This window comes from Aethalodelphis obliquidens, unplaced genomic scaffold (assembly GCF_003676395.1).
Source record: "Aethalodelphis obliquidens isolate GAN/ISIS:26980383/991018 unplaced genomic scaffold, ASM367639v1 scaffold51, whole genome shotgun sequence".
In the NCBI taxonomy this organism is placed as follows: Eukaryota; Metazoa; Chordata; class Mammalia; order Artiodactyla; family Delphinidae; genus Aethalodelphis; species Aethalodelphis obliquidens.
Genome location: NW_020837995.1, coordinates 9,283,341 through 9,302,743, shown reverse-complemented (window position 1 = coordinate 9,302,743; position 19,403 = coordinate 9,283,341). Strand labels below are relative to the sequence as shown.

At 51.9% G+C, this 19,403-nt stretch overlaps 1 protein-coding gene across 4 annotated transcripts; it reads left to right on the top strand.

The window, feature by feature from the left end:
* Positions 1-1,449: 1,449 nt before the first annotated feature.
* On the top strand, positions 1,450-17,920 carry RPAP1 (RNA polymerase II associated protein 1). Of its 4 annotated transcripts, none has more exons than XM_027083965.1 (25): positions 1,450-1,572; positions 2,580-2,837; positions 3,138-3,286; positions 3,569-3,658; positions 4,115-4,235; positions 4,843-5,064; positions 6,319-6,498; positions 7,516-7,631; positions 7,916-8,014; positions 9,104-9,205; positions 9,423-9,590; positions 9,845-10,027; positions 10,154-10,288; positions 10,388-10,558; positions 11,050-11,207; positions 11,643-11,801; positions 11,954-12,155; positions 12,583-12,692; positions 12,975-13,170; positions 13,365-13,517; positions 13,742-13,884; positions 14,474-15,230; positions 16,924-17,100; positions 17,237-17,296; positions 17,404-17,920. In XM_027083965.1, exons 2-25 carry the CDS (start codon positions 2,657-2,659, stop codon positions 17,551-17,553), a joined length of 4,182 nt encoding a protein of 1,393 aa, XP_026939766.1. In that variant the 5' UTR covers positions 1,450-1,572; positions 2,580-2,656; the 3' UTR covers positions 17,554-17,920. The 4 variants fall into 4 exon arrangements, with proteins under 4 accessions (XP_026939766.1, XP_026939767.1, XP_026939765.1 ...); XM_027083966.1 differs by lacking the exon at positions 1,450-1,572 and adding an exon at positions 1,581-1,702; XM_027083964.1 differs by lacking the exons at positions 1,450-1,572; positions 9,423-9,590 and having other exon boundaries at positions 2,437-2,837.
* Positions 17,921-19,403: the final 1,483 nt, after the last annotated feature.

The following is a 19,403-nucleotide window of genomic DNA, read 5'->3' as shown; positions in this document are numbered from 1 at the left end:
TCATATAAAACTCAGTTTGTGTTCAGTTTTCCCAAACAGTCTCAAAAAACGTCATTTTATAAGTTTGTTTGAATCAGGATACAAACAAGGATGACGTGTTTAATTGATAGTCTCTTAATGTAGTTAGAGATGATAGTTAGATCTAGATGCCTGACTAGATTCAGCTTCAATTTTTTGGCATGAAGGCTTCCTAGAACATGTTTTGTACTTTCAGTGGCATCATATCAGGAGGCACATTATGTCCAGTGGCCCCACTTTTAGTGATGTTAAGATTCATCAGTAGGTTAAAAAGTTGACCACCTGATCCATACTAAGTTCTCATCAACCTTTTACCTAATAGCTTTATCAGTTATTGATGATTACTGTCTGGAGCGATTGTTTGATTAGTGGTTGCAAACAGTGATTTTCTACATTCATTCTTCCTGCATTTTTGGATCCAATTTCCCTCCCTCATTCACCATAACTTCTGAACAGTCAGTACAATTTGGACCCCCAAGGTTGGCTAAATCCTAGTGGCTGAAATTTACTGCTGCACTTGAAACCAAGCGAACTAAAGAAGGATTCTGTAGAATACTTAGAAAGTTGTTAGAAATGCAAATTCTTGGGTCCTATTGGAGACCTACTTTATCAGAAACTCAGGTGAGGCCCAGAAATCTGGTTTAACAAGCCCTCCAGGTGTTTCTGATGACTGCTAAAGCTTGAGAACTCCTGGACTAACACTGGCTGCCCTAAGACAGCCTTCAATCAAGCAATGATTTACTGAGGTCCTATGTTCATGGCAATATGTTGGGTGCTGAGCATTACGGATGCAAAAAAGAAGGCCTGATGCCCCCAAGGAACTCACAGTCTATACAACGGAACAGGGTACGTACTTATGAAAAGGTAACTGGAGACAGTTGATCGTGGGCAGTATGTTCCCAACATGGCACACAAGTGGTGCAGATGGAAGATTCCAAGGAAAGTTCAGTGAGTAGGCCCAGTTGGCAAAAGTTTAGAGCTGATTCCAACCAGGCCTTAAAGGAAGAAAAAGACTGGGGTGGGATGGAAGGAAAAAGAGACATTGGCACGAACAAAGGCAGGATGCTCAAGAAGTGAATCACCTTGCAGGCAATGAGGCTGTTTTCTCCTCTCCTCATTATCACCATTCCTGCAGTGTTTCTTTCCTTGGGCTCACCTTTCCTTTTTCCTGGTTATCTTCTTGCTCGCCCATAATCACATAGTCGAGTCTATGCAGGTTTCTATGTGCTGTCCCTGAGCTTGGGAGTGTAGGATGTGGTAATCCGGGCTGGTGAGTGCGGAAGGGCGTCTGAGGAACCCTTTGCCTCTGTCACGGGTGTTGTATGTGTACAGAGTGTCCGCCCTGAGCTTCCGCGCTGCGGTGGGACGCGGCAAGCGTAATACCTTCAGGCTCACGACTCCTGAACACCAAAAGGGCAAACCCCTCCCAGGAGTGGGCGGAGCCAGGACCTGAAGAGGCGGGGCCGGGCTGCGGGGCGGAAGCTCAGAACTGGTGGCGGCGGAAGCCCGGCCCCAGCTGGGCAAGATGGCGGCGTCCAGGTGGTACAAGGCCAAGTAGGTGGCTGGGCTAGCGGGACGGACTACAGGAGATCCCGGCGGAGGGCTCTGGTACAGGGTATCCAGTTCTTTGTCGGAGTCTGCCCCAGTGTCTTTGATCTGGCCAGGAGCGGCCGCGGCCTCGTCGGTGCGGAGATCCTGGGAACGGCCCTCCATCCGCGGGCAGCATAGGCTAAGACTCCGTGATTTTTCTTTGTTGACGCGGGTGGCCCAGGAGCGCCCGCGACCGTAGAGCCCTAGGGGCCGTTGTGGGGCCCGACAGAATATGTCTTGAACTGCTTTGGTGAAATTTATTCCTAAGTATTTTATTCTTTTCGATGCTATTGTAAATAGAATTGTTTTCTTAATTTCGTTTTCTGATTGTTCTGTAATACTGTATAGAAATACAAATGATTTTTATATATTGATCTTTTATAGCCCAAGGTTTTTAATAATTTGAATACTTTTTGGCCAGGCATGTTCCCACCAGTATGATACCGAATCACCACTCCCCGGTATGACACATTTATCCGCCTGGCTCCTAATGACATTTTCCTTAGGTCCCCTATGGTTGTTCTTGAAAGTTTTTATCATCCACAGATTGTAAACAATCTAAGATGGCAGTAAATATTGTTGCTGGGCTATTGACATCAGGGAGAGCTAAGTAAGGAGGGAATGGCAATAAGGTATGAATGGGGAGGAATGAGTCCACCGAACCCAGGGAAAAGGAGCCTTTTCTGATGCACAAAAAAGAGAATCAGAGGGCTTCCCTGGTGGCGCAGTGGTTGAGAGTCCGCCTGCCGATGCAGGGGACACGGGTTCGTGCCCCGGTCCGGGAGGATCCCACATGCCGCGGAGCGGCTGGGCCCGTGAGCCATGGCCACTGAGCCTGTGCGTCCGGAGCCTGTGCTCCGCAACGGGAGACGCCACAACAGTGAGAGGCCCGCGTACTTCAAAAAATAAATAAATAAATAAAGAGAATCAGGGTTCAGTTGCAGAGGGCCCAACATCTTTACTGCTTCTAGGAGTGAATGAGAGTGAATTCCCCACACTGAAGCAGTGCTGGAAAGAGTCCCACAAGGGAGGCAGCTGGAGTGTCAAGATGCTGTCGAGACCAAAGCCAGGGGAGTCCGAGATGGACCTGCTGCGCTTCCAGAGTCAGTTTCTTGCAGCTGGTGCAGCCCCAGCAGTACAACTGGTGAAGAAAGGAAGTAGGAGTGGTGGTGATGCTAACCCGGACAGGCCTCCACTGCAGGATCATCGGGATGTGGTGATGCTGGACAGTGAGTGGCTGTGGGTATGAGGTTGAAAAGGAGAGCGGTACAACTTCAGGGTCTCTCCCTCTTCCTGATGTGGCTGGATTCCCCATCATTATTTCAGAACTGTGTAACCTCTGTTGCTGCAGCCCCATTTTACATATGAAGAAACGGAGGCTCAAAGAGGTTAAATACCTTGCCCAAGGTGACACAGCTTGAGCCAGCGCTGCACAGCAGCTGCCTTTCTTTCTTTGGCTTTCCCCTAGCCCTCAGTCTCTTCCTGGGAAGATATGAGTAACCTCACATCTGGGTTTTTTTCTTTCTCAGATCTCCCAGATTTGCCCCCAGCTTTGGTTCCTGCTCCCCCAAAGAGAGCCAGGCCCAGCCCCGGCCATCCCCTGCCTGAACATGAGGACCCTGAAGAGAGGCTGAACAGGCATGATAAGCACATCACTGCTGTCTTGACTAAGATTATTGTGCGTCTCACCCTGGTTGAGTGGGGCAAGGCATCCAAGGGCAGAAAGGATGTTGCGTGTGGGTGGTGAGCCTTATTGAGCAGAGAGTGATTCAGAAAGATGGGACTTTATCCCCGTGCAGTCAGGTTGGGGGCTGGTTTAGAATCACTATGACTTAAGAAGCAAGATGGGTTCATGACTCCTTAGGGTGAGGTTCTAGTCATATAGAACTGAGGCTAGTAGGATAGGGTCCAGCCTGGGGAAATCTCTGTATCTTCACTGCTTTGTACTTTGTTGCTGCAGGAACGAGATACAAGTTCAGTGGCTGTGAATCTGCCTGTGCCCTGTGGCGTTGCTTTCCCTCCTGTATTCCATCGCTCACAGGGGAGACAGGTAGGCAGCCATGACCTCACATGGTGTTTAGGGGAGGACAGTCTTGTGAGCATCATAGTACATATTCCCCAGGTAGATAATCTTAATAATGATAAGCAATTCCATTGTTAAAACAGCACCACACTAAGCACTTTATATGCATTACTTCATTTGATCCTTATAACAGCCATGTAATATAGGTATCATTATCTCTATTTTTCAGATAAGGAAACTGATAACTTTTGCAACACCACACATCTAATAGATAGAAGAGCCAGAAATCCAACCCAAGTCTGTCAGACTTCAAAACCTATGCTTCTGTAGAGCCCTGCTTTCTCTGAGGACTAGGGTTGTGACCCTTGGAGATTAAGCAAGTCTCTTGTATCTCTCTTTGTTCCAGCGACCTTGGTATAAAGAGGTTGAGAAGAGAATGGGGTAATGAGCATCAGTCACCTGGGTTTTCTTTTTGCCCCATAGGGGAAGCCAGCAACATCTGGTAAGAGAAGTATCTTTGCCCAGGAAATTGCAGCAAGGAGAGCATCTGAAGCCAAGGTCCCACCAGTTGGAGAAGTTGCATCTACCTTGCACCCACCAGAGGGTGAGCAGGGTTTGAAGAGGTTTGGGCTCAGCCTTTTTGTAATACACATTTGTAGAGTCATCTTTGGATATACATCTTCCCTGCCTCAAATCTGAAGTGCATTTGGGCCATCTAAAGAGGAGCCATCCGATATCTCCACTTAGACTATTGAGTTTGGGCAGCTTGGGTCCACATCTGGGTCTTAGGTGCAGGGAGAAGGCAGGGCATTACTTGACTGTAGGAGAAAGGAAGGGGATAGAAGTGTCTGGTAGAGACTGTAAAATAAAGACGTAGGCCAAGATTCTTTTAATGGTGCAAATTACTAGCAGAAGAGCTGGGGGCAGGCCCCTGGAGGCAGACGGCTGCCTAGACATCCAAGAGAAGAGTCAGAAAGTGGGATGTTTCTGAGGGAAACTTCTAAGTCCAAGGGGAAAAATGAGTAGAGAGGTCATCACCCCAACCCAGCCCCAGGATGCCCTGGAGTCTTGTGCCAAACCCAGGGGGGTCTCCACTCTTTGCCTGGGAAAACTCGGGCTTCCATCTGTCTCCAGAGCTAATGGGATTAGAGAAGAGGGACAGAAGGCCCAGTTGGGGTGAGGCAATGAAACTGATCGTATCCTTCTTCCAGGTGCTGCAACCTGTGAGGCACTCACACCTAGGGAGCAGGGCAGCCAGCTTCCATGGAACAGCTACAGCTTCCAGGGACCCCATCTGGTTACAGGGAAGGGGCTCAAAAGCCAGGAGGCTGAGCAGGAAGCCCAGACCATCCATGAAGAGAACATAGCGAGACTGCAAGCCATGGCTCCGGAGGAGATCCTGCAGGAACAGCAGCGGTTACTGGCTCAGCTTGGTACGGGTACCAGCCTTTCCTGCCAAGACCGGGCTAGGAAGGGACTGTCATTTATTGAGGAAGGCTCACTGTGAGTGCCAGGCAGAGTACTTTAACACATTTCATTTTGTCCTCAAACTGTTCCTGTGAGGTCGGAGGTACTAACCTCATTTATTTATGAAAAGATAAAAACAAAAAAAACTGAGGCTCAAAACTAAGAAATTCTCCCTCAGGTCACACAGCCTGGTACCACATCCTGTTAATGAACACCAATGAGATATAAACCCAGTTCTACCTGGTCTCATGGGCTGTGTTCTTAACCATTATACCATGTATACTGTACTACTGTAGTGTAGTATACACTATTTTGGCTGTACTCTAGTACAACTACAGGGTACTCTATTATGTGATGCTGTGCTATACTACACCTCCCTCCTAGTTTCTGTTCACCAAAACAATAGTGCCAAGTCAATCTGTTCCAAACTATGTATCTAGCACTTATATAGAGCATACCATATATTAGTTTTGTTTTCTTTTTTTTTTTTTGCTGCTCTGGGTCTTCATTGTTGCACACGGGCTTTCTCTAGTTGCAGCAAGTCGGGGCACCACTCTTTGTTGTGGTGCGCGGGCTTCTTATTGCAGCGGCTTCTCTTGTTGCAGAGCATCGGCTCTAGGCGCGCAGGTTTCAGTAGTTGTGGCACACGGGCTCAGTAGTTGTGTCTTGTGGGCTCTAGAGCGCAGGCTCAGTAGTTGTGGCACACGGGCTTAGTTGCTCCGCAGCATGTGGGATCTTCCCAGACCAGGGCTTGAAACTGTGTCCCCTGCATTGGCAGGTAGAGTTTTAACCACTGCACCACCAGGGAAGTCCCCGTATATTAGGTTTTTAGTGAATATTTGTGCATAAATAAATAAATAAAATAGTTGAAAGTGAGAAACTATTCCCCTAAATGCCTTCTTTTTGGCCCTCGTCAACATTGATTCATTTATTCCACAGCCACTTACTTTGGGCCTCTGACCTGAAGCCAAGCACAGGGATGGGCAGACTGGCCTGGACCAGGGGACTGTGAAGGGTGGAGGGATAGGCGGGCAGGCAGGTCCCAGTGACAGATATGGGTCATCGAGGCTACAAGAGAGCCCCAGGGCTTAGGCCAGGGCTGGGAAGTGGCTTGTCTTGGCCTTGGCGCCCACAGACAGGCAGTATTAAGCAGACTTCAGGTGTATGGAGGCTGGGGAGGATCTGCCCCCACCCATTCTCCCCTCTATGCTCTCTTCTAGATCCCAGCTTGGTTGCCTTCTTGAGATCTCACAGCCGCACCTGTGAGCAGGCAGAAGAGAAGGCCACGGGGGAGCAGAGGCCAGGAGGTCGCTCTGCTGAGGTCACTGGAGAGGAGCCCATCATGCCAACTTCTGCCAGTGAGCCCAGGCAGGAAGATAAGCTGGAGCCAGGAGCCCCAGGTTTGGAGGAGGAGGGGACTTCTGGGGAATAAAAGTAGAGGGAAGTATTCCTTCTCCTAGGCCTGGCAGATGGGAAAAGAGAGAATCTTCTCTGTCCTTGAACATCTAACGTTAATCTTCATTATTGGCTTGAAGTCAATCTTCATTTGCTGATGCATATATTCTTCCTGCATGTGCTTCCTGTTTTCCTGTCCTGTTACTGCTCCTTCTCTCCCTTCCCTGGTAAGAAACAGCACAATGTGATGGCTGAATGGCCCCCTCCCCCTCCAGACCATCTGCCCCCTGCCTTTGCAGTAGCTGCCCCAGCTCTGGCTCCATCCATCCCACAGTTCTTTCTGCCTCTGCTCTCAGTGTTGGGAGGATAATGGCAGGGTGGTGGGAGAGGAAGGGTCTGACGCAGGTCTTGTGAACATGCCAGACCTGAAGCAGAGAGGCCAGTGGGAGCACTCATCTTCCAGGAACTGGATGATTTTATTAGTGATTAACAAAAGAAGAATTGAATTAGGAGAGCCAGGAACCTCCTGCCCCTGGATGAACTCTAGGCCAGTTGAGCAGGTTGGATGGGGGTGGTGGGGGTGAGGAAGGAGGAGGATATTGCAGGTGTGTGTTTCTGTATCTTGCTCTGCTGAAGTATAGCTGCCCCCTCCTCATTGTCTCCACTCCCCTGCTCCTTTAGAAGGTCGGTACTAGAGAGTGGAGAACTGTGGTTTCCCTGCTGTATGTGGTCCTGCCTTCCTCCTCCGCTTCCTCTCTCTTCTCTTCCTTATCTCCTCCGCTTCCTCGTTCCTCTCCCAACAAATCTTTGGGGTCAGAAAGGGGCTAGAGCCCAGGACGGGGTGTGTTCTGCCCTATCAGGCATTCCAGCCCCTGGGCTGTGCCATTAGTCAGAGCTCTAGGCAGAGGCTGCCAGACCCTTGGGCAGAGGTGGATGTGGCAGCTTCTGGATGATGGCTGGGACCCCAGTGGATCAGTGAGCTGAGCCCCTTAGGGAATACTACTCTGCTTCCATCTCCCCAGCTCTGGCACTGCCCGTGACTCCCCAGAAAGAATGGCTGCACATGGACACCGTTGAGCTGGAGAAGCTCCACTGGACCCGAGACCTGCCTCCACTCCGACGGCAGCAGACTCAGGAGGTGAGGAGAGCCAGCTGGCCTACAAGGGCAAGGTGGGGTGGCAGTGAGTGGGGCTGCTGTCTTGCACCCAGAACTTAGGCTTTTCTCTTCCCCCAAGCTGGAGAAACATCTCTCCTAGTGCTCACCCGCCTCTTCCTGCCTGGTCTCTAAGGCCAGAGGAGCCCCACTTCTGGTCAGAGGTAGTCAGGCCCTACGTCCTGAGAGGCCTGGGATTACAGGTGAGGAATGGCTGTGGGGAAGTTGCTGGTGCCCCCAGCCCATAGTTCTCTTTCTGTACCCATTAGAGGATGCAGGCCCGATTCAGTCTTCAGGGAGAGCTGCTGGCCCCCAGCGTGGACCTTCCCACCCATCTGGGCCTACACCACCATGGAGAGGAGGCGGAGGTGAGGCGTGGGGTCCAGGGAGTACTGGGCAGCTCTCAGCAAGTGCTTTTAACAACCATGTGGAGAAGGACTGCTGCTCAGCTGCCTTGGCCCTTCTGTGCACCCTATTCCAGTTCACGGCCTTACTGTCTTTTCAGGTTTTTTTAAAAATATTTATTTATTAGTTTATTTGTTTGGCTACACCGGTCTTCCTTGTGGCATGTGGGATCTTCATTGCCGCATGGGGGATCTAGTTCCCTGACCAGGGATCGAACCCGGGCCCCCTGCATTGGGAGCGCAGAGTCTTAACCATTGGACCACCAGGGAAGTCCCTGTCCTTTCAGTTCTTAGGCTTGAAATCTTTCTCCTCGTTCCCTCACATTCCAGTCAGTTGCCAGAACTTGCCAATTCTGTTTGTCACCTCCCTACAGTGCTTCCTCGATCAGAGCCTTGATCCCTCTGGTCTGTTCAGTCACCATGTTCCACTCATTCCGTCTTGCCGTTCGCTTGCTCCCCAACGGGTCTGCCGTAGTGATTTCCCCTGGCCCAGCTCAGGCTGTCCCTTGCCTCAGAAAGTTTCCTCGCTCAGGGAATTCTCCCAGAATAAGGTCTTGGCTCCTCAGCATGACAGAACAGCCTTCCACCATCTGTCCCTGCTGACCCCACAGCTCTGCGTCCCTCACTTCTGCTGCACATTCTGTTGCCTCCCGCTGTGCTCAAGGACCTCCAGGGCTCAGTTCCTGAAGCCCACTCCAGGGAACGCCTTTCCCCTCTGCTCCATGCCAGGCCATCAGAGCTCTACCCACCCACTGAGACCACAGCACTTTTCCAGGTGCCCCTTCTCTCTGTCTCCTGTTCTCTGGTTGCAAATTAAACACCGATTACTACATTCCTCCCAAACTGCCTTATGCTATGGTTACTTGTACGCCAGTCTTATTTTCTTTACCAGTTTGAGGGTCCACGGAGAGCAGAGGCAAGAGACATCACTTACTTTTCTTTGTCTTCACCTTGGCACCTGACTCAGTGCATGGCAGATAGGGGTTGCCATGTATTTGTTGGTGGGTGCTGTCCTGTGTCTTGGCTCCTTCTGACTTCTTGTCCCTGTTCCAGAGAGCAGGGTACTCCCTTCAGGAGCTGTTCCACCTGACGCGCAGCCAGGTGTCCCAGCAGAGAGCACTAGCGCTGCATGTGTTGGCCCAGGTCATCGGCAGGGTGAGTGGACTGTTGGCCTCATCCTGCCCGCCCCCCTCCCCTTAGACTTTCCCACCTTCTGCCTGTTTCACTCTGACTCACTGGCCCATACACCAGCTGTGTGTGGGTCACACTGAGAACAGGATAAACCCAGGGTCCTAGCTGGACAAGTAAAGGGTTTAGGACAGAGACTGTAACTTCAGCGTATTCAGCAATGTTTTATCCTCCTGCCCTCAAGGCCCAGGCTGGCGAGTTTGGGGACCGGCTAGTGGGCAGTGTCTTGCGCCTCCTTTTGGATGCTGGTTTCCTCTTCCTGCTGCGCTTCTCTCTGGATGACAGAGTGGATGGGGTCATCGCAGCTGCTATCCGGGCTCTTCGGGCTCTGCTGGTGGCTCCTGGAGATGAGGTACAACAGGCATAGGAATGAGGCTTCAAGGCATTAGGGTCCCTACGCCTCCTGCTGGGGCTGCCCTCGTTGATGATGCTTTGCCAGGCAGAGCACAGAATGGGGTGGCTGTGTCACTACCTTCTAAAGGCCCCAAAGCCTAGGAGCCTTGCCTCTCTGTCCTTTGTGCGTGGCTTTTGCCCTCTGCTTCTGGACCCGCTTTCTGGCCTGATGCCTTCTTCCTCTTCCCACCTTCACACTCTTTCCTCTGGCAGGAGCTCCTCGATAGCACCTTCTCTTGGTACCATGGAGCTTTGGTGTTCCCTCTGATGCCCAGCCAGGAGGACAAGGAGGACGAGGATGAGGATGAAGAGCCCCCAGCAGAAAAGGCAAAAAGGAAGAGCCCGGAGGAAGGAAACCGGCCTCCATCTGACCTGGCCCGACATGATGTCATCAAGGTAAAAGTGCTGGGGCAGCTGCACTTGTCCCATGACCTCCGGGGCTGGCACATGTTGGGCAGGAGGGGTCATCAAGGCCTAGGGTCCAGTTGCATTTGGTAGTGGGTTTGTGTCTCTGATCCTCAGGGGCTCCTGGCTACCAACCTGCTGCCTCGGCTACGCTACTTGCTGGAGGTGACCTGCCCAGGACCTTCTGCGGTCCTTGACATCCTGGCTGTGCTCATCCGCCTGGCCCGGCATTCCCTGGAGTCAGCCACAAGGGTGAGAAAGAGAAGGAGGCAGGGACTGGGCAAAGAGCCTAGCCAGGCCTGGTCTTGACCCTCAGCCTCCTTACCTCCCTTTTCATCCTGGCCTGCACAGGTCCTGGAGTGCCCTCGGCTGATAGAGACTGTGATTCAAGAGTTCCTGCCCACCAGCTGGTCCCCTATGGGGGTGAAGCCTACCCTCAGTCTACACAGAGTGCCCTGTGCTCCTGCCATGAAACTTCTTCGTGTCCTGGCCTCGGCTGGTAGGAATATTGCTGCCCGGCTGGTAAGCAGAACACAGGGCAAGGGATGGCGGCTTGAGACAGGGCTGGGCTGGGGGCTAAGCATAGCCCCTGCACTCTGGGTGGCCCAGTCATGCCATCTTTCTCTTCGTATCTGTTCCAGTTGCCTAGAAATAGAACAGAAACCCCCAGGCAGGAACCTAGTCACCTGGAGCCTAGCGTATCCTGTAGGCCTACTCTGCTCTCATTATGGGAAGGGAAGGTTCCCTGTTCCCTGGACCCAGGCCAGAAGGGCCACATACAAATAGGCATAGCCAAGGTGCCCAGCAAGTGCTTGCTAAAAAGAAGGATGGAAGGAGAGAGGAAGGGAGGGATGGATGGGATAGTTTCACCCTAGCCGGGAACCATGACCCTCTGGCACCAGAGGGGCCGCAACAGGGATGAGTTGAGCCAGTCTCTGTAGTGAGAGAACCTGAGGCCTGGAACTTCAGGCTCCCAGCTGATCCTGATCCCCAGACTCTCTGCCCAACCCCAGCTGAGTGGCTTTGATCTCCGGAGTCGCCTGTGCCGCTTCATAGCTGAGGCTCCCCAGGATCTGGCCTTGCCCCCAGAGGAAGCCGAGACACTGAGCACTGAGGCCTTCCGTCTGTGGGCTGTGGCAGCCTCCTACGGCCAGGGAGGTGACCTTTACAGGTGAGGAGAGACAAGGGTAGGCTCCCTCACAGACCCCTCCAGCCCTGCACTCTGGCCTTGATCAAGGTTCAAGCTCGGAGGGAGGCTGAGTATGAGAAAGAGGTGATTCTGGGAGAAAGGAAGAAAATTTGGGAGTCAGGACTAGCCGGGGGAGAGTGGAACAAAGCTGGGTTAACCACATTCTGTGCACCCCAGCTTGGTATCTTGGTGAAATCAGATTTAAATTCCCTCTTGTGGTGGAAGCCTTGAGGGGCTACCTCCTTCCCTTCAGCCCCCAGCCTTCCTTCTTGAAACCTTCCCAGAGTCCGCAGCCCTGGCCTCCCTCCTGCTCCTCCTCAGCCAGACTGCAGATGCCCGGGGCCGGGCCTTGCTTTGTGTCTTCTGTTTCCATCTCCCTTCTCACACTGAAGGGCGGTCCTTCTCCCCACTCACCAGGGAGCTGTACCCTGTGCTGATTGGAGCCCTGCAGGCTGTGCCGAAGGAGCTCAGCAGCCCCTCCCCGCAGCCCCTGGCTCTGCAGAGGGCAGCCTCACTGCTCACCGTCCTCACCCAGCTGACCCTAGCCGCCGGTAGCACCACCCCTGAGCCCAGAAGGTAGGCTGTAGCCCTGAGCCGCTGGCGGTGACATCCTGTCGGGAGCTCTGGGACCGGTGGGAGTGCTCCTCCACAGGGAGAGGGCGGCCAGAGCTTCGAGGGGAGTCCAGGCAGCCAGATCCTCACGGTGGCCCCTTGTGGCTCTCCTGTAGTGACTCTGCTGAGGCCAGTGTGTCGTCCACTCCTTCCTCAATCACTTGGACGCAGGTGTCTGGGCTCCAGCCTCTCGTGGAGCCTTGTCTAAGACAGACCTTGAAGTTGCTGCCCACACCTGAGACGTGGAGTGCCCTTGGCCCAGTGCCCACTGCCTGCCTGCTCTTCCTGGACGCTTACTACCAGGCCTGGAGCCAGCAGGTGAGTGTTGCCTGCCTGCCTTCCACACTGCCCTGGGTGCCCTGCCTTCATCTTAGCATTCCACCCTCGTTCTCCCTCTGTCTCCACCTCTCCGTCCCTGCCTCCCCATTTCCACCTTTTCCCTCCTACCTTTCTTCCTCTTTCCACCTCCATGTCCAGTGGAGCTTCCAAGGAGTCGTGTTGGTAGGGACCGTAGAACCCCAAACAGCAGCTTGGCCTCCCTGGAGCCTTTATGCTCTCTCAAGACCCTAGACAGTGGGTGCCAGGGCAACCTCAGGGTCTCCTCTGCCTCTAGAAGGGGCAGAAGGCAGAAGCTTCTAAACACTGACTCTTGGCCACTCGGAATCATGGGCTTGGCCTGGGTACACGGGGTCCAGGAGAATGGGGCTCCTGGGCCATCAGCTCAGTGAGTGTCTTGGTCTTCCAGCCAGGCTTGTGCCCAGGGGATTGGCTTCAGGACATGGAGCGCCTGTCGGAGGAGCTGCTGCTGCCCCTGCTGAGCCAGCCCGCTCTGGGCAGACTGTGGGATTCGCTGGGGTGTGTACTGTGTGCGGTTGTGAAGCCGGGGGTGGGGCGGGGAGGCGGCAGTTTCGCTCCTTGTGGGGCTCCTATGCCTGGCTCCCTGGTCCATCCCAGGTGGAACCCCCCAGCCTGAGGGAAACCTGAATCCCTAGCAGGCAGCGACTGGGGGCTCCAGGGAACGTGGGCACTGTCTGCACGGCCACGTTTCCGCTAGCCTTGGTTGCAGACCAAGCAGCTGTTTCCAGCCCGGCACATATCAGGCCAGAGCCCCCCTCAGTGTCTCCATTCTGCTTCCAGGTGCTGCTCCCCTCTCTGCAACCCACAGTCCTGTGCTCCGGCCCCTGAAGCTCTCCCCAGCCTCGTGTCACTGGGCTGTGCAGGAGGCCACCCTCCTCTTAGTCTGGCTGGCTCAGCCTCCCCCTTCCCATTCCTCACGGCCCTCCTCTCTCTTTTCAACACCCTGGGCTGGATCCACAAGGGGCTGTGTGGCCAGGTGAGCGCTGGGCGCCTGGTTAGGGGGGCAGGGGACCAAGATGGCAGGAGTCAGAAAGGGGAAGGGCGCCCCTTGGGGAAGAGAGGCGTCTTCTGCCAGCACCCATTTCTCTGAGTTTAGCTGGGGAAGGGGCAGCTGGGGAGCCCTAGAGGGCATCAAAGTCACCTTGTGAATCTGAAGCTTGCTTTCCTCAGCTGGCTGCCGTATTGGCTGCCCCAGGACTGCAGAACTACTTCCTCCAGTGTGTGGCTCCTGTGGCGGCTCCACACCTCACACCCTTCTCCGCGTGGGCCCTGCGCCATGAGTACCACCTGCAGCACCTGGCACTCACCCTGGCCCAGAGAGCGGTGGGTGCCCCCAACCCCCATCCCTCTGTCCCCCCCCCGCATTATCCCCATCCTGCTTCTCTGGAGCTTGTGCTGCTTCTGGCAAGCCGTGCAGTTCTACTTGCCTGCAGACATGCCCAGGCCCTGTGCCCATCAGCATATATTCTCTTCCTCACTTCTCTTTGCTTTGTCCCCCCTCACCGCCTCTGCCTACTCCTCCCCCTTCCCCCCTTTTCTGTCCACAGGCAACACTCCAGCCAGTGTCAGCCACCAGTGCTGCCCTCTATCACGGCATGGCCTTGGCCCTGCTGAGCCGGCTGCTGCCCGGAAGCGAGCACCTCGCCCATGAGCTACTGCTGAGCTGTGTGTTCCAGCTGGAGTTCCTCCCGTAAGTCCAGGGTTGGTGGCATCAACTGAGCGCTTTGAGAGGCTGCTGTGGTGGTTGACAGAGCAGCCCTGAATTTGGGGCCAGGAGACCTGGGTTTCTTTCTCTTTCTTCCATGGATTACGCTTAACCTGTCTGAGTTTCCATATCCTCATTAGTAAAGTGAGGATGAGGATAATATGCTAGAGTATTATTATGAGACTTCTGTGACTGTATGGCTGAAAAATGGTTCTAAACTAGCTGTACGCTTATAATAGCTAAGTGTTACCCAGTGCTTACTCCTTGTCCGGTACTCCCTTAACCGTTTGTCTCTATTTTAATTGTTTTACCTGTACCATGAGAGTGTGTATTATTATCATTATTATCCCCACTTTACTCTGAGGAAACTGAGGCACAGAGAAGTTCTGTAAACTTGCACCTAGGTAACTGGCTCTAGTGCGCATCCTCTTAACTGCTATACACACTACATGGAAGGTTATTAGGGGAACAGGGAGGAGCGGGATTGGACCTAGGAGCCTCTGGGAAACCCTGGAGAGCTGGCATGGCCTTGTGGGTTCTAGCCCTCATTTTTGGCTTTTGGGTTCTGTTACAGGGAAAGAGCATCAGGGGGTCCGGAGGCAGCCGACTTCTCTGACCGGCTGTCCTTAGGGAGCGGCGGGGACCTTGGGTGTGGGCGAGGGACTCTACTAGCTCAGGCCTGCCAGGACCTCCCCAGCATCCGCAGCTGCTACCTGACCCACTGCTCACTGGCCCGAGCCAGCCTGCTAGCCTCTCAAGCCTTGCACCGAGGGGAGCTCCAGCGAGTCCCAGCCCTGCTGCTCCCTGTGGCTAAGGAGCCTCTGCTGCCCACTGACTGGCCTTTCCTGCCATTGATTCAACTCTACCACCGGGCCTCAGACAGCCCCTCGGGGCTTCCTCCTGCTGACACTGTGGGCACAGCCATGCGGGCCCTGCAGTGGGTGCTAGTCCTGGAGAGCTGGCGCCCCCAGGCCCTCCGGGCTGTGCCTCCTGCTGCCCGCCTGGCACGGCTCATGTGTGTGTTCTTGGTGGACAGTGAATTGTTCCGGGAGACCCCAATACAACGTCTGGTGGCAGCCCTCCTGGCCCGGCTCTGCCAGCCTGAAGTCCTACCAAACCTCAACCTGGATTGCCCACTTCCTGGCCTGACGTCTTTCCCGGATCTCTATGCCAACTTCCTGGAGCATTTTGAGGCTGTGTCTTTTGGGGACCACCTCTTTGGGGCCCTGGTTCTCCTCCCCCTGCAGCGTCGGTTCAGCGTCACCTTGCGCCTTGCCCTCTTTGGGGAGCACGTGGGAGCCTTGCGAGCTCTGGGCCTGCCTCTGACCCAGGTACTTTCTCAGCCCAGCAGGGCCCACCATGGACATCCTGTCCTGGGCCTTGGAGGCAGTCCTGAGCCGCAGGGAGCCTTGGTAGACCTCAGGTTCCTTATCTTACCTCTTGGAGGCTTTGAGGAGATTAAGAGAATACATGAAAAGGGTTTACTGTGGTGTCTGGCGTACAGTAGGTACAGTAGGTACTTATTATTAAAAAGGCACGGCTGCTTGCTCATGAGGTGCTACAGTCTAGGTAAGAGATGTACTAAAACCAACATAGTTCTCAGGTATTCAGATTCTAGGTGTTAAGTCAGGATTCAGAGAAGGGAAAGATCAAAGTGGGCTTCCCACAAGGAGAAGCCTTTGTGGAAGAAGTGGGGATTGATCTGGGCATGGAAAATTGGGTAGAATTTGGACTGTTAAGGAGAAAGATAGAATGTGCCTAGTGGAACAGCATAAGCAAAAGCTCAGAGGCAGGAAGGAATTGACAAGATGGGAAGAGGAAGGAGTCTATGACAGATACCAGCTTGGGAACTTGTTGGAAACAAAGCTAATAAAGTCTTGGAGGGCCTCAGATAACAGGTTAAGGAGTTAAACTTGTAAGCTGTAAAGAGTTACTAATTTTTTTAAGATTTGTTTTTTTATTTTCATTATAACTTATTTTGGTAAGCTTGAAATACAAACATTTTAATATATGTATGTAAGATATAAATGTATATTTTGTATAAAAAAATAAAAAGAAAATATAAAATAGTTTTAAGAATTAAAAAGAACATTACAGGGAATTCCCTGGGGTTCCAGAGGTTAGGACTCCATGCTCTCACTGCCAAGGGCCCGGGTTCAATCCCTGGTCAGGGAACTAAGATCCCACATGCCACGTGGTGTGGCCAGAAAAAGAATAGATTAAGGGAAAAAAAGAACTTTACAGTTATCCATAATCCCACTGCCCAGTAGTAATTATTTTGATTTACCTTTTTTCAGTCTTTTTTTTTTTGGCTGCACCTCGCAGCATGTGGGATCTTAGTTCCCTGACCAGAGATCAAACCCGTGCCCACTGCATTGGGAGTGCAAGTCTTAACCACTGGATCACCAGGGAAGTCCCTGTGCATATATATTTTTATAAAATTGGGATCATTGCATAATGTTTTCTTCATTGAATGTTAGGTAGTAAGCATTTCTCACATCATTAAATAATCTAAGAAATCAACGTTTTTATTATTATATCATAATCCATCGTGCAAGTGTGTCCCAGTTTATTTTATCAGAACCCCTTAGTGGGCATGAAAGTTGTTTCTGATTTTTTGCTATTTTAAGTAACACTGTGATAAACACCATTGGACATAAACTCATAATCATTTCTGCGTAGAATTAAGAATAATTTTTTTAGAAACAATTACTATTCCAAAGAACATTAACTTTTGAAAGGTTTGCTAATAGAATTGAGCAGCTGAACATGACATTTTGAAAGTTTTAAGTAGATTAAGCAAGTAGTAGTAGCAGTAGAAATTCATAGCTGCTTCTCAGTTTCCCAGTTTCCGCTGCTTTTGAGCTCTTTAGTCTTTAACCTTGATCCTTGTGATGGATGTCTGTTTAGGACCGGATCTCTGCCCTCGTGGTTTGTTTCATGTGACCATCAACCATCCACCCTGTTGTCCAGTGATACACATTCCACCCTGACCCTCAGCTTGTCTCATTTCCCCTGTCACAGTTGCCTGTGTCCCTGGAGAGCTACACAGCGCCTCCTGAAGACAACCTGGCCCTCCTTCAGCTCTACTTCCGGGCTCTGGTTACTGGTGCGCTCCAATCACACTGGTGCCCTGTGCTCTATGCTGTGGCCGTGGCTCATGTCAACAGCTTCATCTTCTGCCAGGACCCAAAGAGCTTGGTAAGTTACGTCCCCATCTCCAGAGGGAGGGAAGGAACCTGCAGTTGAACTGAGCCAGCTGGGGAGGAGGTGAGGTCCAGGCCAGGTGAGTGATAGGCCTGTGGCCTGGTGCCACCTCTCCCTCTTCTGCCTCTAGGATGAGGTAAAGGCTGCCCGCAGGAGCATGTTGCAGAAAACTTGGCTGCTGGCAGATGAGGTAGGGCAGGGCACATCTTGGAGGGTGGGAGAATGGAGGGTCTTGGGGAACAGAGATCTCAACAGGATCTCACTACCCACTTCATAAAGTTTCTTCCTTCTTTGCAGGGTCTTCGGCAGCACCTTCTCCACTATAAACTTCCTAATTCTGCCCTTCCAGAGGGTTTTGAGCTGTATCCCCAGTTGCCCCCTCTGCGTCAGCAGTACCTCCAGAAACTGATCTCAGGGGTGCTCCAAAATGGGGTTTCAGAGACCTAGTATAGCTGCTGCAGAGGAAGAGATGGATACATTCTCCTGGGGTTCACCAACAGATGCCTGGCCAGAGAGAAGGGCTTTGTGTCCTAAGAGTGTGCAGGAAACAATAGAGCAGAAGGCTTGCCTTCCTAGGAGCAAGCTCTTTGAGCTTTTTTGGAGATTGGTGAGCCTACCCTTATGTCCTGATATCTGGAGCTCAGGATCTGGGGCTTCTGAGGGTCTGTGCTGGGAGTGAGGGGTGACTTAGCTATATACCCCTTCTTGGGGACAAGACATACTAACTACACCTCTTCCTCTCCCCACTTCAGGCCAGGGTATATGAATACTGGAGCTGAGCATTGAAATAAAGAATTTTTTTATCTTCTGGGAATTTGATTTGGACTGATTTCAGATGTACTAGTTCAGGATTGGTATCGAGGAATGGGTTATCTCTGGGGGAATCAGGACCACTGTGAGAGACATGGGGGAGGAATCATGAATGGGAGGTGAAAACTGAGTCCACATCTGGGACAACAAAAATGTGGGTCCCAGTTCTGGAGTGAAGCCAGGCCAGGGCGGTGCTCTTGGGAATGGGGGGGCGCTTCTAGAAGGACTCTCATCAGTCCACTTGGAGTGTAGGTGTGCTAAATGAGGTTAGCATCTTGTCTCCTTATGGTCCCCTATTTCCATCAACGGCAATCATGAGACAAGAAGAAGCCGGAAATCAGACTGGTGCAGTAGCTGTCTATCTTAAATCTGTTTGGGCTGCTATCACAGAATACCACAGGCTGGGTGGCTTTTGAACAACACACATTTATTTCTCACAGTTCTAGAGACTGGGAAGTCCAAGATCAAGGTGCTGGCAGATTTGGTATCTGGTGAAGGCCTGCTTCCTGGTTCATAGGCAGCTCTCCCATGGCAGAAGAGGCAAGGGAGTTCTCTGGGGCCTCTTTTTATACGGGCACTAATCCCATTTTACCCATGAAGGTGGAACCGTCATGACTTACTTCCCAAAGGTCCCACCTCCAAATACCCTCAATTTGGGGATTCCATTTCAATGTATGAATTTGGTGGTGGGACTGTGGCGGGGGCCGGGAGGGGAGGTGGAGTGAAAACATTGTCTATAGTGCTGTTCTACAACACCCCTTCCACTGTGGACTTTATTGGTGATAGGCAAAGGCTGGGGAGGAGTGGATCAAAGCGTAAACTCTTGATTCATTGGTTTCTTTCTTTCTTTTGGTAGTTTCTAGGTTCTTTTGCCTGAATTCCAACACTAAGCTTTCTTACAGTGTCATTTGCTGTGAGGAATTACTTACCATCATTGTGTTTATAGGTCAGGGTGAGTGCCGTGTGCTGTCAGTAGGTAGAGAAACCACTCGCCATAAACGGAGCTGCCGAACACAGAATCATACAATACGCTTCACTCAGCAACTCCGGTTTCTGCAAAAATAGCTCTCAAACTTATGTGAAAAAAATCCCCTGGACAGTAAATTAAAACAGATCACCGGGCCCTACCACCAGTGTTTCTGATTCAGTAGGTCTAGGGTGAAACCCAAGAATTTGCATTTAACAAGTCCCCAGGTACTGCTGCTGTCCAGAACCAACCGCGCTTGGGGAACTGTTGATTTACAGGGACCTTGCAAAGTAAATTCTGTGACCTCATAGTGAGAGTTAAATAAGGCATGGGTACCAAACTTAAAAAAATCACTGTTGTGTCTACACCTGGCACTCTACACTCAGAGACTTTACCAAGTAGCTAACTACTATAACTTCTTTTTTTCAGTGTTTTATATTAAGCAGGCCTCAGCCACTAAGATTGGTATTTTGAGCAAAAGAATGAGGAAGACACAAAACCGCCTGACGGCTGTGTGGCC

Bases quoted from the DNA above. Each gene is read 5' to 3' on its own strand.
- RPAP1 (XM_027083965.1), top strand. From the start codon at position 2,657: ATGCTGTCGAGACCAAAGCCAGGGGAGTCCGAGATGGACCTGCTGCGC. The intron at 5,065-6,318 runs GTACGGGTACCA...GCTCTCTTCTAG, and splicing joins GCGGTTACTGGCTCAGCTTG to ATCCCAGCTTGGTTGCCTTC. The intron at 6,499-7,515 runs GTTTGGAGGAGG...CCATCTCCCCAG, and splicing joins GCTGGAGCCAGGAGCCCCAG to CTCTGGCACTGCCCGTGACT.